The 16,598-nt window shown below is 55.2% G+C and overlaps 4 protein-coding genes across 4 annotated transcripts; 2 read left to right on the top strand and 2 right to left on the bottom strand.

Annotated features, from left to right (window-relative positions):
* Positions 1-1,292: 1,292 nt before the first annotated feature.
* On the bottom strand, positions 1,293-3,740 carry LMH87_010952 (uncharacterized protein; the record flags this gene model as incomplete). Its single annotated transcript, XM_056200012.1, has 4 exons — positions 1,293-2,841; positions 2,905-3,508; positions 3,584-3,648; positions 3,715-3,740. The coding sequence occupies 4 exons, from the start codon at positions 3,738-3,740 to the stop codon at positions 1,293-1,295; spliced, it is 2,244 nt and encodes a 747-aa protein (XP_056051904.1).
* Positions 3,741-5,083: 1,343 nt separating this feature from the next.
* On the top strand, positions 5,084-6,807 carry LMH87_010953 (uncharacterized protein; the record flags this gene model as incomplete). Its single annotated transcript, XM_056200013.1, has 3 exons — positions 5,084-5,279; positions 5,341-6,146; positions 6,199-6,807. The coding sequence occupies 3 exons, from the start codon at positions 5,084-5,086 to the stop codon at positions 6,805-6,807; spliced, it is 1,611 nt and encodes a 536-aa protein (XP_056051905.1).
* A 454-nt stretch (positions 6,808-7,261) lies between these two features.
* On the top strand, positions 7,262-7,919 carry LMH87_010954 (uncharacterized protein; the record flags this gene model as incomplete). Its single annotated transcript, XM_056200014.1, has 2 exons — positions 7,262-7,673; positions 7,756-7,919. 2 exons carry the CDS (start codon positions 7,262-7,264, stop codon positions 7,917-7,919), a joined length of 576 nt encoding a protein of 191 aa, XP_056051906.1.
* Positions 7,920-15,794: 7,875 nt separating this feature from the next.
* Positions 15,795-16,463, bottom strand: LMH87_010955 (uncharacterized protein; the record flags this gene model as incomplete). The annotated part of the gene is made up of 1 exon (XM_056200015.1): positions 15,795-16,463. The coding sequence occupies one exon, from the start codon at positions 16,461-16,463 to the stop codon at positions 15,795-15,797; it is 669 nt and encodes a 222-aa protein (XP_056051907.1).
* Between the last annotated feature and the right edge of the window lie 135 nt (positions 16,464-16,598).

The raw sequence follows: 16,598 nt of genomic DNA on the forward strand, positions 1-16,598 counted from the left end.
CCGTCCGAACCCGCGGTTTCATGAGCTACAGTCTCCATCGTATATGAACCCATTGCGGGCTTTTCGAGATCTCTCCTGTCCACCCTCGTCGCAATGAGGGTCCAAATCCATCTCCTGCAGCCGACGAGGTGGATCGCGACGCCAGGGCCGGCCACGCCGTTCTAGCCTCGACAGGGATTCAGTGACGAAAAATAGAACACTAGTTCATGTTGTCAGATCGTTTTGGATATTCTTCCGGCGAGGTCAAATTTTCCTTATCCACCTTGTGCGTCGCCGAGGCTCACGAGGGTCCATCTCTACATCACATTCCAGCTTTTTCCTCGGCGCTACATGCACAGTGTCCCCGGTCTGGCCGACGGCGTTTTCGAGATAGGGGCTTCCTGTCCCTATGCCGAGTCGAACCACCGCCGGTCAGCCGTCCAAGATCAAATGCGCGCTCGCAATTATACGAGCACTGCTTCGGAGACCGGCATGCTGTTCTCAGGCCCGCTCCACCAGATAGGCTCCCAAGGCTTATCCGCCTCGCTCACGGAGTGGCCCGTCTTAGCCATTGTGCCCCAGTCAGATGCCAATCTGCTCAAGCATGCAAGCTGGTAACGGCCCTGCAGTGTGGATATTGCAGGTGTAACCTTTCGGCCGAGACGCCCAGCTTGCTCCCTGCTATTTACAAAGTTACTCTTGAATTCAACTGCTATGTCTGTCCCTTGAACTCGACGCCAGGTTCCACGGATTTGTATTGGGAAATATTTACGGAGTATCTGAATCGCCATATAGCTCACACGTATACGTATACTCCTCCCGGTACTTTACCGTACCCCTCGTATTGGTAAGTCAAGGATGAGTACTCTATCTGATAAATAGAAGCAGGGATCATAATATGGCGTTGCTTCTAAGCGAGGCCGCTGCTGCTGTTGGTGTGGTATCTCAAGTGGGAAAGCAACCGTGCCGTCGTCATAGCGCTTGAGCTGGACTGCAGAGCCAACCACCTTTACGAGACGAGTTTCACGACATTTTAGTTACATACCCAAGCTCTCAGATAGCCTGGCATGTTTATCGTTACCATTTTTGCGTTGTTTGGTCGATGATAGCTATGCGCGCTGGTTTGGGCTAGCATCACAATCCGCTACCCTATACCATGACTTTCCCGTCAACGCTTGACGATTTGTATCTGTGCGCACTTGCCGGAACAAACCCAGATTGGAACAAGATTTTTGAAAGACTCTATTTCTCATCGATATCACAAATGGTCGAGGCTGTCAAGTCCCACTTTGTTCAATCGGCCACGCCCAATTTTACACCCGCTCGATGAGCATGGCCCTGCTGTCGTAATCACCAGCAAAGCGGAACTGCAGCCCACCATTCATCAACGTTGCACCCGAGTACTCCTTTTCCCCGTCCAGACGGTAGTGCGCATTCGCATTCAGTCCCTGCAGACGTAGCGTCGGTTGGCTGTGCACCGTCTGTCCCAACATCTGAAACGCAAACAAGACGCCCCGCGATCCGTCTTCCGCCAAGAAGAGCGCCGCGGGGTGATTCGACTCGCCTGGTAGGCTCAACTTCCACAAATCGCCATTCACGACAATGGGGTTGATCTTCTCCGCCAGCTTGATGAGCGCGGGGATCTGCGCCCGATCCGCGTCGGGAATGTCCCCGCCGCGCGGATCCAGCTCGAAGCCGAACGAGCCACCCATCATGGCGACGTGCGCGCGGAACGCCAGCGATGTTACGCGTTTCGTCGTCTCGTTGGGTACCTTGGCGACGTGGGCGCCCATGGTCGACGCGGGGTATGCGACGGTCGTACCAAATTGAATGGCGATGCGGTCGACCGGGTCTGTGTTGTCGGATGTCCAGGACTGCGGAAAGTACGGCAGCATGCCCGCATCGAACCGGCCGCCGCCCGAGGCGCAGCCCTCCCAGAGGATGTCGTGGAAGCGTGTGGTGAGCTCGCCGAGCACGCGGTACAGACCAAGCATGTAGGCGTGGAAAACCGTGGGGGCGGGCGTCTCGTGGATGCCGCGGTTGTTGTCCCACTTGACGTAGGCGATGGGCGCACTGCGCAGCAGAGTTGTCATGCTATCAATGATAAAATCTTGCACCGCGGGCAGGGCGAGGTTTAGCACGAGCTGGTTGCGGGCTTCTGTGAGCGGATAGCCGTCGGCCTGGAGTGCCCAGTCGGGATGCTTGTCGAAAAGCTCCGACTTGGGATTGACCATTTCGGGCTCGACCCAGATGCCGAACTTGAGCTTCTCGTCCGACCCTGCGACGGTAAGCGCCGTGGTTCTATCGACGACATTCTTGAGCCCGTCGGGGAAGCGCGCAGGATTGGGCGTCCAGTCGCCCAGGCCCGCGTGGTCGCTCGTGCGCGGGTACTTGGCACCGAACCAACCATCGTCCATGACAAAGAGCTTGACGCCGAGGTCGGCGGTGGCGGACGCCATCTCCACGATGGTGTCCCCGTCAAAGTCAAAGTAGACGCCCTCCCAACTATTGAGCAGCACCGGCCGCGGCTGGTCCACAAACGAGCTGCGGATGAGGTGCCGCCGGTACAGCCGGTGCAGACGCCGCGACATGCCCCCGACGCCGGCGTTGGAGTACACGGCCACGCACTCGGGCGACACGAGTGCCTCGCCGGGGCCGAGCGGCCATGAGAGCTGCGCGTCGTGGAGCCCGATCTGGGTGCGCACCGCGCCGTGCGGGCTCTTTTCGACTTCGGCGCGGAAGGAGCCAGAGTAGACGAGGGAGAAGCCCCAGGCTTCCCCGTCGGATTCGGTCGTAGTTGGTGGTGCGAGTGCGACAAAGGGGTTGTGGAAGTGGGAGGAGTATCCGACCATGCTTCCAAAGCTGATGCATACGCAGTTTAGTACGACAGATATCGCCAAAAGTGAGCTAGCAACGGGTACTTACCCTTGTGAGCCGTAGTCGATTGCACGACGAGTCCTGCTGCATTCTCGCGTCCATTCGCCACGGAGGCCAATCATGTCATACTCTGCATGCGGCAGATCCACGCTGATGCTCGCCAACTTTTCCACCGTGATGTCTCCCTTTCCTTTATTCGTAATCTTGACACTCCTCGCAATGGCATCGTGCTCCGGAAACACGGTATACATTAGCTCCGCCGCAATCTGGCTGTGCTTGTCTAACAAGTGAATCACCAGCGTCGACGCCTCGCCTCCCGCGGCCACTGTCGACGGCAGGCCCTCCAGCGCCGCCTTCCCAGGACGGACCTCGTGCGACTGGTACTTGAGGGCCGTGACGGTGCCGCCCGCGGCGGTGCGGACGCGAAACGCCGGCGCGCGAAAGTCGCCGCGGCCGAGGTCGGGAAACTCGCGCCGCACGTCGCCCATGTTGGACCATCCGCCCTGGCGCCCGACGGCCGCGTCGGGGAGCGTGGAGGGCAGTGAGGCGCCAAAGTGCGAGGAGACGAGGTCGCCGCTGGCGTCATCGACGTGGAACCGGTAGGAGAGGTTGCGGCCGTTGAGGGCAAAGGACGTGCCATCCACCACGACCGCTGTAAGAAAAAAAGCAGACAAATCAGCCATCACTGCGAAGAAGCAGAATGTGGGAAAAAGTAGGGACAACATACGATCAAGCTCCATTGCTGCGCTTGCTTGGCTCGCCTCAATGTGAATCTGCATGCTTTGGTATGTACTTGAAACGCCACTCCAATGTCAGCCACGGGGTCGCTTTTGCGCAGCTTGTGACATGCCGACTTACCCTGCGTCTAGGGACTTATATGCCATTGAACATGATCTGTAACCTCTTGTCGGTCCGGAGAGCTCTTGTGGAATTGGAGTCGGTAGTTGAGACGCAGCGTGCCAAGCTGGGCTATTGTCCGAATATATCCCCGGGTGAAGGAGGCGTTCCCCGCACCGTCCGCCGGCGCCGGCGCCGCTACGCAAGCCCTCGACCGATAATCCCTGCCTAAAATTGAAGACTTGTCGGGGCTTTTGTTGAGAATGTATCGTAAATGTAGCGTAATGAAAACTCAGTGTTGGGAATGGTTGGAAAATGCCGAGTTCGGTCGGCGGTCCTTGGCTGAAAGATGTGGCCAGGTTGTGGTGTTGCCGTTGTGGCGCCTCGTAGCGAGGCCGGCCTTGAAGATCATGGGCCAAGCCATGGCACGCAGTAATTTTCAGCCCTTGCACAAGTCACCAGTTCTTTTGCGAATATTTGATAAGACTAGTGGAATGTCTCAGTATACGCTGCCATGTCGCTATCAGTTGAGGTGCACCAGTACGACGTTTCGGCCAGGCAGGTGAATTGTGGCTACGGCCATGCCTTCTGCTCTTCTCTTGACATCAAGTACACCCAGCTTTGCAAACAAAGGAGCAGCTGGCGATCCGGCAACTCTGCAGAAGGGAGACGCTACACAGGAAACCATCTGGCCAACAATGTGGCTGCACTATCGCGCAGTGGCTTCAAGAACGCCTGCTACCCAGAGATCATCAAGGCTTGTTCCGGGATTGCGACTTACAGCCGAGCACCATTATCAACACACGTGGTATCAATCTTCAGCCTTGACATTTCCTTTTCCCCAGCCAAGCTAGCTAAGCAATGCTGCGTTAAGCCTCCCATGTTCTAGACGGGTCGTTTCCTCCGCGCAAGTAAAGTAGTATTTCCCCATCTTGCTGTTTCTATTTCCCCGGACCCCGCATCACGGTCAATCGCCCCGACGCCACACTGGCCTTATTAGCACGGCCGCCGCCAGGTGATGCAGGGCGCCTCATCTAGTCCTCCCCCGGCTATTGAAATTTCGCGACTCATTGGCCTGTTGTCGGACCGAGACACTGCTCGTCACCTTGGCGCGCTTCCCTACACACGCAAGGGTTGGAGGCCATTCAGCCGTCGTACGCGCAGCACACAACAAGTTCTCGACCCCCGTATGCCAAACCACCCTGCAAGTGCCAGACCTCGTCCGGGGTAAATACTGGGCCACGGGTGCGTCAATTACTCTGTCGGGCGTGCTTGTATAAAGAGGCATGGGTTCCGCCCCGTTGGTTTCTTTGGTGGATTTGTATCTGGATAAGTCTATCTGATCGACTGTGTTCAAACAATCTACATATCTGGCTGCGCAAAGGCAAAGATGAGCGCAGAAAAGAAATACGACGCTGCCATCCAGGCGGAGCATGTCGATGACCCCATCGTCTCGGCCAAGGTCGAGGCCGCAGCCAAAGCAGCGACCGAAGTGGCCCATGAGCTGTCGCTCTGGGATGCCGTCAAGGCATTCCCCATGGCCATATTCTGGTGCCTGATGGTGTCCATGTGTGTCATCATGGAAGGTACTATTCCAATCATTGTTCCTGCTTGGCAATAACTCCCGTTTCTAACCCCCCGGCACAGGCTACGACACCATCCTCATCGGCAACTTTTACGCCTACCCCGAGTTCGCCAAAAAGTACGGCCAGTTTGTCGACGAAAAGGGCCGGCACCAGCTCTCCGCCTCCTGGCAGGCCGGCCTCGGCAACGCCAGCCAGGTCGGGTGCTTCATCGGCGTCGTCGCCGCCGGCTACCTTGTCACGCGCTTCGGCCAGAAATACATCATCATCGGCGCGCTGCTCGTGCTCTCGTGCTTCATCTTTGTCACCTTTTTCGCGCAGTCCATCGCCGTGCTGCTCGTGGGCCAGTTCCTGTGCGGCCTGCCGTGGGGCGTCTTCGTCGCCTGCGCGCCCGCCTACGCGTCCGAGGTGCTGCCCATGCGGCTGCGCGTCTTCTTCACCAGCTGGACCAACATGTGCTTCATCGTCGGCCAGCTCATCGCCGCGGGCGTGCTCGCGGGGCTCGTCGCCCGGCCCGACGAGTGGAGCTACCGCATCCCCTTTGCGCTGCAGTGGATGTGGCCCGTGTTCCTCGTGCCGGTGCTGTGCTGGGCGCCCGAGTCGCCGTGGCATCTCGTGCGCGTGGGCAAGCACGAGCGGGCGCGGGAGTCGCTGGTCAGGCTGCAGAGGCAGGCCACCGTCTCGGAGAGGCTGAACCCGGACACGACCCTGGCGGAGATTATACACACGAACGAGACGGAGGTGCAGCTCAGTGCGGGCACGAGCTACCTCGACTGCTTCCGAGGAACAGAGCTTCGGCGGACAGAGATTGCTTGCGTGGTGTTTGGTGGCCAGGTCCTTTCTGGGTCCTCCTTTGCGTACAATTCGACAGTAAGTGGCTCTCGACTGCACAACAATGACCGAAGCACTAACAAGGCTGCAGTATTTTTTCCAGCAGGTCGGCCTTGATACCTCGCAGACCTACTACCTCAACACGGGCGGCACGGCCATGGCCCTTGTCGGAACCCTCGTCAGCTGGTTTGCCCTCATGCCCTTTTTCGGCCGCCGCACCATCTACCTCTTTGGCATGGCCGCCATGTCCACGACGCTCTTCATCATCGGCATCCTCAACGTGTGGAACGCCCAGCAGGCCGTCGGCTACGCGCAGGCCGTGCTCACGCTCGTCTGGACCTTCATCTTCCAGCTCTCCGTCGGGCAGCTGGGCTTTGCCATTCCCGCCGAGATTGGCTCCACGCGCCTGCGGCAAAAGACGATTTGCCTGGCGCGCAACTCGTACTACATCGTGTCCATCATCTCGCAGGTGCTGCAGCCGTACTTTATGAACCCAAGCGAGCTCAACCTCAAGGGGTACACGGGCTTCGTCTGGGGGTCGATGGCGTTTGCGGTGCTTGTGTGGGCCTTTTTCCGGCTTCCAGAGTCCAGGGGCCGCACGTACGAGGAGCTCGATCTTCTCTTTGCGAGAGGCACGGCAACGCGCAAGTTTGCGTCGGCCAGGCTGGACGAGAGCGAGAGCGAGGGCGCTGCTGCATAGGCCGTGCCTACAGGAATATGCTTGAAACGGTGTTTTGTATATTATAGCGATAGCTGCGTCGGGTTCATCATTTGAATATCACCAAGTACGATTGGAAAAGGACCAGATCTTTGAGATTGTAGATATGAGCGATTGTGCTCCGTAAAGGTCCACCTACAAAAAGATACGGACCATTGAAGACATGTTCCACGTTATTAGACTGTATTGTGTGATAGCTTGGTGCTCAGACGGCCTGCAAATGACGTTGGTTGGATCAAGGCGTGATTATTCAGCCTTGTTGGTCCATCAGCGAGGCACAATTTCCGATGGCGCGGCTGTTGCCCCTGAATTCTAAACTCGAGAAATGGAAAATAACAAGCCCACCCGATCGGTTAAAAACCCACAACTTCTTCAAAGCCGTGTAATGGTTGTGGAACCGGCCAATCTGCGCACAGCGTTAGACTACACCCACGAAATGGCTGCGCAGCTGGCCAAGCCCGCGGACATGAGCTGGCCCGTGTGGGCGGCTCATCATTGGGTCGCGTCCATCCTCGCATACGGGGCTTTCTGCAACGTGCTCGTCTTTTACTACCTGGAAAAGGACAGATGGCTGCGCAGAGCCACGACGCTGCCGCACGCCGCCGAGGCACGGCCCGAGGTGGTGCGCAGCTACCTCGCCGCGGTGCTCGCGCGGAGCGGCGGCGCGTCCAAGTCAGACGCGGCAGGCTTTGTGGAACAGTGGCCGTTTAGCTCGATGAAGGATACGGAGGAGGCAGAGGTGGCCTGGTTTCAGACGGTTTTCGGGGAGAGGCGCGGTGCGCTCTTGCATCAGCGCGTGCGTGCCGACGTGGCACGCAGACGCAGCTCTCCCGCGCGAGATATAAGCAGTGAGTCCTTCTTTCCCGCTTCCGTCCTCTTCATAGTCGCTGTAAAATGTTTCATGTGTGTTAACTAGTGTTCTCGCGCAAGGCATCTACGCTGCATTGATATACGCGGGGCTGGGGTCAGTCGTCGTGGAAGGGCTCCTGAAGTACTACGATGCGACCGCCGAGCCCACGCTGTTCAATGTAGGCTGTACTATCTTTCGAGTATTAATCTTGACTATGCAGGCGGTATGCGGTGTACTTGGGTAATGGTTCAAGTCGAGAACGGGCAGCGTCGTTGTTTGGCGCGTATGCACTCGTAATCGTCGCTCATACTGGAGGGGCACTGCGATTGGGGGACATGGTCAAGGTTTTCTTTCTTTCTTCCTCTTAAGCTTGGCTTGACAATTCCTGAGGACTCATGAGAAGCAAAATATTTGTACTCCATCATGGAATTGTGTCAAGTGTCTAGAACGCATTGGCTTTCTTTGTAGTTGCGCAGCGAGAAAGCCAATGGCCGAGGCGAGTCTCGACGCCGTTTATGTTTCATTGGTGCGCCTGATTAGCACGATCCGGAAAACTTCAACACAGGAACTATTCCATGTCCTCTAATTTCCAAGTTTCCAGAATGGACAGCATGTCGTTCAATAACGCGTGCATTCTCATATCTGTACCAGACGCTGGAGCCGGGACCGTAACAAACGTCAGTCCCTTTGCAGATGGGGGGCCAATCAAATCATTCGGGCGGGCGGTTACACGAAAACGGATAAAGGGTCTCGAATATGACTAGTAATGCTCCATCTGGACCCGATGAATCAGTATTTAGTCTAAACATCTATTCTGTTTTCCCGTTACGTTTCGATGACTTGGCAAAGACATGTCTGGCCCCGAGTGGCAACAGTCTGGGCTCATCGTGGGGAAGAGAAACTACTGGTACGTTGCGGGCTGGACACTACCAGTAGGCCAATTGTTTTACGTCTTTCCTTCTCGAGCGACCTTCCCGATCCAGGGTCCTTTTGGCATGTCATGGCCGCCGTGGCAAACTGGAGAACCTCCGCCGAGCCGCGCCGTGGAGAATGTGACAACTTGTGACTAAAAATGAAGAGGACCCTTGCGAGTTTACCTGCGGGCGCTCTTTTTCTCGGAAGGATTTCAAGACGATAGTTGTCCTTTACGAATTATACGAATACTTTTGCGGCTTTTTCATGACATTGTACTCTCAGCCATGATTCGACGTCGAGAAGTATGTTTGTTCTGGTGTCTCCCGTATACTTCCGCTTCCCCATTTAAGTTTTTCTTTCCCCGCGCGCTGTGTTGGGGGTTCACGAGCAGTGTGTGTGTGTGTGTGTCGTTTTCCCCGCACTCTAGTTCTCGTCACATGAGAGGCAGAAAACAAAAATACCTGCCAAAGAGTCTGTCAGGTTCCAGTGTGAGTCGCCGAGGGCCGACAAAGTGCGAGGCGACCAATAGAAGATGTCCGAAACCCACAGCCCATGGAGCACAACAGTACTTTCAGGCGTATTTCTTGACGATTTATTCGCGCCTTTTCTGTTATTACACTTGATATTTTTCGTGCTGGGGCTGCTTCTTGTACTACATATGGATTGGGCCAGAACAACGTAGACATCCCAAAGAGAGCCAGTTACACCAGAGAGAAAGACGAGGGGGGACCCAAGGCTGCCAGCGCAGACGCGGCCGTGGATGGCACGTCGAGGTTTTCGTTTTGGCAACGTATTACTGGCTGGTCCCTCATGTGCCGGGGCGCAAAGGCCCTGCATGAGGCAGAAAGCTTGGCTTTTCTTGCCTTGCGCGTGCGCGCGGGCGCCGCAGCACGGCAATCCACTCCTGGTAGTCACACGCTAACAAGAGGAGCAAATTGGCATCTTGGGGGCAGGATCACGATGCCGTGGGATGTCGCGTCGTGTCCGCTTACTGTAGTTGTCAACAAAGCAAAGTGCAGTCACAATGGGTTGTCATTGTGTGTCGCAGTCGAGACTCGATTGTGCCAAGGAGCAAACGACTCGATAGTGACGACTCGCGCGATGCCACCAGCTTTCCTTGTGTAATTTTGCCGTGTGTGCGTGTGCGTGATACCCACCCATGTATCCTTGCCATCCTGCACACGATTTGCATGAGTGAGGCGCGCAGCGTTGGGGCCCATTCGGTCCTTTGTATTGAAATTGTACGTCTTCTCTGCGACTCAATTGCCACTGCCACTGCCAACACGACTCATTGTGCAGCCTTTTCACATGAAGTCGCCGCCAATCGAATTGGGGGTTGGGGGGTTACAAAGTCTCCAGAGGGAGGCAAAGGAGAGGGCATATACCGTTCAAATGCCGCACTGAAACCAGAGTCACGGCGACCAGAGAAATTCGCCTTTTGCTCGGCAATGCCACACCGAGGCCTTTTATCGGGGCCAGAAAAAGGCTAGAAGCCCTGAGAACTGAAAGAATGAAGAAAAAAAACTGGTCGCGGTCACCAGGCCTTTCGGCCCCAATGGGTTTAGCGGGGTGGAAGTGAGCCAATGGCACCATGGCTGATGGTAGCATTGAAAAGAATAAAATAAGATAAATGGCACCCCGCTTTTTTCCTTTTATTTTCTATTCTATTCCGTTTTTTTATTCTTTTTTTTATTCTTTTTCGGTTCGTTCGCCTTTTGGCTCGACCACGGCACCAGATCAACGCCCACTGGTACGGCTCCAGGGCTCATTCAGCACTAATCTGTATTTACCAGTGCTTTACTTGTTGAACCCCCATTTGCCAACAACAAGTGCTCACTGGAAGGCGGGGAGGAGACAACGTGACAGCCAGCGCAAAGCCAACCAACCTCCTCCCCCCCCAGTCAACCGCGGGTCATTTGAAGCTGTTCCGCCGTCCCGTTCTTCTCCGACCTTGCCCGTCCTGGCAGGTCTGGCAGCTTGCCCTGTGTCGTTACCAAATAGAAACCCCCTGCCTGTGCTTCTAAGCCCTTGCTGGCAACTGACCAACGCCGCAGCGCACTAGCTCACCCGCGGGCCACAGGGAATGAATTAATTTCTGATTTTACTAGAACTTTGCTGGATTCTTTTTATTTTATTTTAAATATTACATTGTAAGTATTTCAACCACCCCGGCCGTAGCCCAGTCCCCTTGTGTCAATGGCGCGGGCATGTAACCATGGACCCCACAATCGAATACACGCCATCGGGGTCCTTGTTACGAGACGGAAAAGGAAACAGCACTCATATCCTGCTATTACATATTGCTCATCTCTGACAGGACAGCGCATACCAGTAGTTTGGTGAAGAAGGACTTGCAAAAGGTGCCTGAAACCGGTCCAAGCCTCCCTTCACCACGTAGCATTCGACGCGTGGTTCACTGGCCCTCGTGGCAGGTTTCCGGGGTACATTGGTTTGTCGCTGATCTGACACTTGCATTGCCACGAGAGAGAGCACCCCAGACGGCCGCGACTAACACTTCGGCCTGCGCATGCACCGACGGGTGTAGCCTGTGTCGATCGCGGGCTGGCATGAGCGGCCAGGCTTTGACACATCTGCAACACAGACCGTCAGTAGATAAAACACATGTACCTCTCTTTCCAATCCCCAAGTTGGTTTCCATCGGCCAACTGAGCAGAGTCCTTCTTGAGTTGCTTTACCTCTGTTGCTAGTTTCTTGCCTAACAAACCCCGGCTTACTGGTACGTGCGGCGCGCCAAATGAGTTATCCGCACACCTCTCCCCCCCCCCCCCCCCCCCCCAGGCCGAACTTGCATGCAGCCCATCACACGTGAAAGAAGAAAGACCAACTGTAATTTTTGCCGCGCCGCCTGCCAGGGCGGACTCCATTTCCCCCTGCCCTGTCCCCAGCCACCGACCGCTGCAGCTAGGAGGCGTGTCGGCGGCGCAAACTCGCCGGTAGAATGACCGAGGCGATAGCCGGGTCCTTCTTGCTCAGAGTCAGCGCCATGCGACGCCAACTATGCCCCAGGGCCCGCCCCGCGAGTCGCCGCCTGGACTGGTAGAAATGAGAGCGCGGTTTGGTTGTCTGGGGTAATCCAATGAAACCCGTCCTGCTTCTGTCAGGTGCCTTTCCATCTGGGCCGAAAAAAGTTGCAGATGTGACGTATTTCCTGAGAAGCCATCATCCAAGGTAATACTCGTTTAAATTCCCAGAGATTTTGCCGAGCATGAACTATTTCGTCACTGTGCTTCACTTGGCGCCATGTACCTGCACGCCACAGCGACAAGGGCCAACGCAGGTGGCAGCCAGCGTTCGCGGCACCAGGACACCCTCTCTTGCCACGACCCACGTGGTCCTGCAACACCTTCTAGAAGGAATTTCCTGGGGTAATTGCCAGACGCCCCTTGCCTTCTACAGACCTTCCGCTTCGGGCCTTTGCAGCGCCACCACCAATTTCGCCCCGAGGGCCTCTCTTTTGGTCTTGCATGATTCATGTTCATGTTCAACGGGCGCGGCGGGTTCATACGTCACGGGAGCCCTTTGCATGACTGTCAGTATTAAAATCGCTTTAAGAAATCAATAATTATAATAGTAACAAAAATATACTTGGCAAGGCAAAAATGAACATGGTTCAGGATCCAAAAAAGGCTCGTCATTGCCTAAAATGGTCGACAAGCACCTGTCTGCAATGTGACTCGGCACAGCCATTTCGTTACAAAGGTTCCTGAATTTGCAACCCGCACCTGGACAGCCCGATTGGGCAGCGAATAAGATGGTCATGTTTTTCAATCGCCGTCGTGTTGTGGCACAAAACGCTGATCACTTCAACGGCTCACGCGCACCCCCCCTTCTCGTTCCAGCAAGGATCTCGCTCGGGCTGGAGGCGAGGACATGGGCAGGGGATGCGGCAGGAACCGTCCGCCGCGGGAGCTGCAACCGGTGCTCGCATGACGAAGAAGAAGAAAATCATGTCATGATGACTTGTAATGAGTCTGGGGTCTGGTAAAGAATTAAATCCAGAGAGGTTTGAGAATATCAGATGGCGCAGCGCCCAACACATACACAGGCAGGCACACAGCTGCGCTAACCATGTAAATGGCTTGCTACCAACAACGAGACTAATAAAGCTAACCGCAAAGCCAATGCTTCTTCGGTCGGCTATTGATGACGGAGAGCACTAATAAATGAACGAAACGCAGACCCTCGTTCTGGCCCCCAACATCATTCGAGAAAGGCATCACCGAGGGCGCCAGAGCCAACGCGGTATTTGGCCCCTAATAACTTCGGCCAGAGCCTGGTAATCTCGCGGAAGCCCGGCTGGGGGCCGTTAATAACATCAGCAATAAACAAGAACAGGCTGCAAAGCTGACCGCCCCGATTCGTGCCTGTCCCGACGCTATTGTTGCCGTACAGCTCTCATGTACTTGTTTGTTTGCTCTCTCGCCCGTTCAAAATTTACCGGCATCACCCATCCGCCCCCCAAAAAGTGCGAGTGTGGCTCGTGGACAAGGCTCTCGGCCATCCAAGACGGCAGAGCGCAACCACCACCACCAACCTACCTACATGAAGACAGCGTCAGCCGCCGCACGCCACGTTGAGCGCCGCCGGGGGGTTCTCCGTTCCGCCGCCGCTCCTCCATCCTTGTTTACAAGTGGAAGAGAATATTCCGCCGCGGAAAATGACGATCCCTGAAAGCAAAGCCTCTCTCTCTCTCTCTCTCTCTCTCTCTCTCTCTGTGCTGTTCTTATCTGGCGCAGGGTGTCCAGGTGGTCAGCCAGCCTCGTCTCGGCTCTCAGGCACGAAATGCAATAGTTCCTGCGACTGTAAGCACCCCTCCTCGATCATCACGCGGAATGTCAACCAGCTTTTTGAGGAAGCAGCAAAAGATTTTCATTTGCGCGCCTCTACTCCGTACATCTGCTAGCTCCGGTAAATTCTCTGCGGCGCACCGTTTGTCGGTCCGGCGGGGCTCCTCACTTCCCCCGCGTTTTCGCTGAAAACGACCACACCTAGAGCCACCAACAGAAAAAGAAAGAAAATAATTAAATGAATTAAACTGGAATAAAACTTGGAAACAAAAAAAGTATAGCCGACGTGGAATGTAGAGACGCACTAAACAGGAAATCACATCGAGCTCTTTCGGGCTTCCGGGGCGTGGTTTGCGGCAAACGTCTTCTTGGTGGCCACGGGTCAGCAGCCTCTATGACGTCTTCCATGTGGCGCGCAAACCGCAAACAGTCCACGTTTAGCTCACACCCATTCGGCCGTGCCCAGCATGGGTTCCGAAGTCTCGATCGAACTTTTGGAAAATGTCAAGGACCGGTGGTGCTAGTACTGTTTTTTTTTTTTTTTTGCTGATTTAAATTTAATTAAATCAACTCGTGATTTTATTTTATTCCGTCCTCTGCGGTCCCCGGTTTTACTTTCGAGGTTGCATCAATTGAGCGAGGCTCGCAGCTGACGTTCCAACTCTAGGAATGCTGCCTAGCTTTTCCAATTCTCGATTCTGTGCCCTGCTTCCCGATTTGGAGTGCATCATCATCTTGGGAAAGGAGCGTCAACTGATGTTGTCTTTTCCCCTTGCAATGTCCATGGCAGGGATTGATCATCGCCGTTATTGTCGGGGAGTGCGTAAGTCATGCCAGCGAAATAGGTCATGCATGTGTTTCCAATTGTCGGCCATGACTAAAAAAGAATCGACAAATTTGATTGTTTTAATTATTTAATGGATTTTTATTTTATCAAAACAATTCCATGTTTATTTTCACGTCTCTCGCTGACTAGTACGTCACTGTAATGACATGCAGCAAAATGGAGTTTTCCCCCCAACAAGGGCCTGGCTTCGTGTTATGTATGCATCCTGTCGAACCCGCAAAGTCGGTGAAGACGCAAAAACACTGTCAAAGAGCCGTCTCGGAACGCGCTCTTTGTTCCTTGAATCAGGTTATCTGCATGACAATTCACCGCTCCCAAGTTTCAATGAATCGCGTCTTCTTTTGAGCAACTACCGGCAGCAACCGCTGTCTGAAATGATCAGGAAGCGCCATGCAGACAAAGAAGAATTACAGAAATAAACAAATAAAAAGTAGACCGCATATGCCCCCGAGATGCGCTGCGCTGCACGCAAACCCTGCATGAGGAAACAAGACCAAAGAGAAATGCCAGCCCGACGCACCAGCACCGCAGGTCATCCATCCTGCAGCTCTCGTCATGAGCCGATCCGAGCATATTCCCCAGGAATCCATCAGAGCGAGACCCCTCACCAAACCTAAGCGATCCTCTGGAAGCAACATCTTCTGTCAACGTAGCATCCATCACATATGTGCTTATTATTCCATGCAGCAAATCGCCAAGTTTGGTCCAAGGCTGTGGGGTAGTTCGCCCCCCATCTCTTCCATCTCCTCTTTTGACAACTCAGCAAAATGGCGTCTCGTGAGCAATTTTGCCATGACCAGGCAGCCCGCCGTTCTTTTCTCTCGCTCGCTCTTTGTTAAACGGCGGACGGCCGCCCGCATCCCCGGCTCTCGCCAGCCCCTCATCATGTCTTGAATGCCCAGGGCCGACCAAAAAAATGACCACCGCGTGACAGCTTCCTCTTTTTTTTCCCCTCTCGACATATTTCTGCTCTAATAGGCTCCGTGATGAAGGCACCGGGCAAGCGAGCACCAATCAAAAATGGAGAGGCTAGGAAGAAGTGTGTAGCACCGGACCAAGGAAATCGAACAAAATCGATTGGCTGCGGATGGAGAGCGTGACCCTGAAAAACGGCCCCAAGGCCTGTAGGAGGGGCACGGAGGGGTGGTGTAGACAGAAATATGTGTTGGGCTGGCTTCCCGATTGGAATAAATTCTGAGAATTTTAGAAAGAGGATGAACATTAGGGATAGTTGAATCACGGGCTTGCTGGCCCGGTTGATCTGAGACTAAGGCGTTCGTCTGCTAGCATCGAGTGCTTACACTGGGTGCGTCCTTGTGACTTGCGTGCATACCATGATGTAATTCATCAGCTAGTAGGCCATTTTTGTTCCGTGTCATGAGCGCAAGTTCTTTAATTCCTGTTTAGACGGTGTACTCTTGTCATATATCATCTAAAATGATCAACCATATTGTGCGCCATTATAGATGGTCCTCCGGTGGTGTATACGAGCATATGTAAAAGCACAAACCATGTACATTGTATCCCGAAACGCCTGCCCATGCCACATCTACTCGATATCAACCCATCGCCCCTTGTCCTGAATCTTCCTCTTGGCCTCCTCCCACGCCCTTGCGTCCCATCTCCACTGCAGCACCTCCTTCTGCTCATCGTAGCTCGCCCTCTCGCCGCTCACGCAGCCGCCCAGCTGCGCGCGCTCCATCAGCGCCCTGTACTCTTTATTCTCCGGATCCGTCTCCGTGCGGTACAGCTCTGCCCCGACCTCCCGCCTCGCCCCCTCGACCAGCCCAATCAGAATCTCCAGCCCGTAGCCCTGGCCCCAGAAGCGGCGGTCCAGCATGATGCCCACGTCCGCCATCACCGCGCTCCTCTCCTTCATCTTCCCGTCGGGGTCGCCGCCGGTGCCGGCGGCGAGGAACAGCGCGGCGTCGTCGACGACCTCGAAGCAGTTGTAGCCGCCGTAGCCGACGAGGTCGCCGGTCGCGCGCGAGAAGAAGAGCACGCAGGCGAACCTGCCGTCGGCGGTCCGCCGCGCAAAGAGGGCGATGCGCTCCGCGGCCTTGCCGGGCGTCATGGAGGGCTCGCACCCGCCGTAGGGAAAGTTGGCGGGCGAGGTTGCGTACCGCGAGTAGGCGGCGGCGTCGGAGGCCACGCCGGTGCGGATGAGGACCCGGGGCGTCTTGATCTCGATGGCCTCGCGGCCGAATTGGGATGACATGGTTTGTTGTGGTTGCGAGTGGTGGCAAAGCGACGAGGTTTGTTCATTTTGCGGAGGCGACGGTCAGGCTTTAAACCTTGGAATCTCGTGGCAGTCAATCGCCGCTTTGGAGCCCCAGGGTTTAGTCAAATCTCG

The sequence above is a fragment of the Akanthomyces muscarius genome, chromosome 4 (genome assembly GCF_028009165.1).
Source record: "Akanthomyces muscarius strain Ve6 chromosome 4, whole genome shotgun sequence".
Taxonomy (NCBI): Eukaryota; Fungi; Ascomycota; class Sordariomycetes; order Hypocreales; family Cordycipitaceae; genus Akanthomyces; species Akanthomyces muscarius.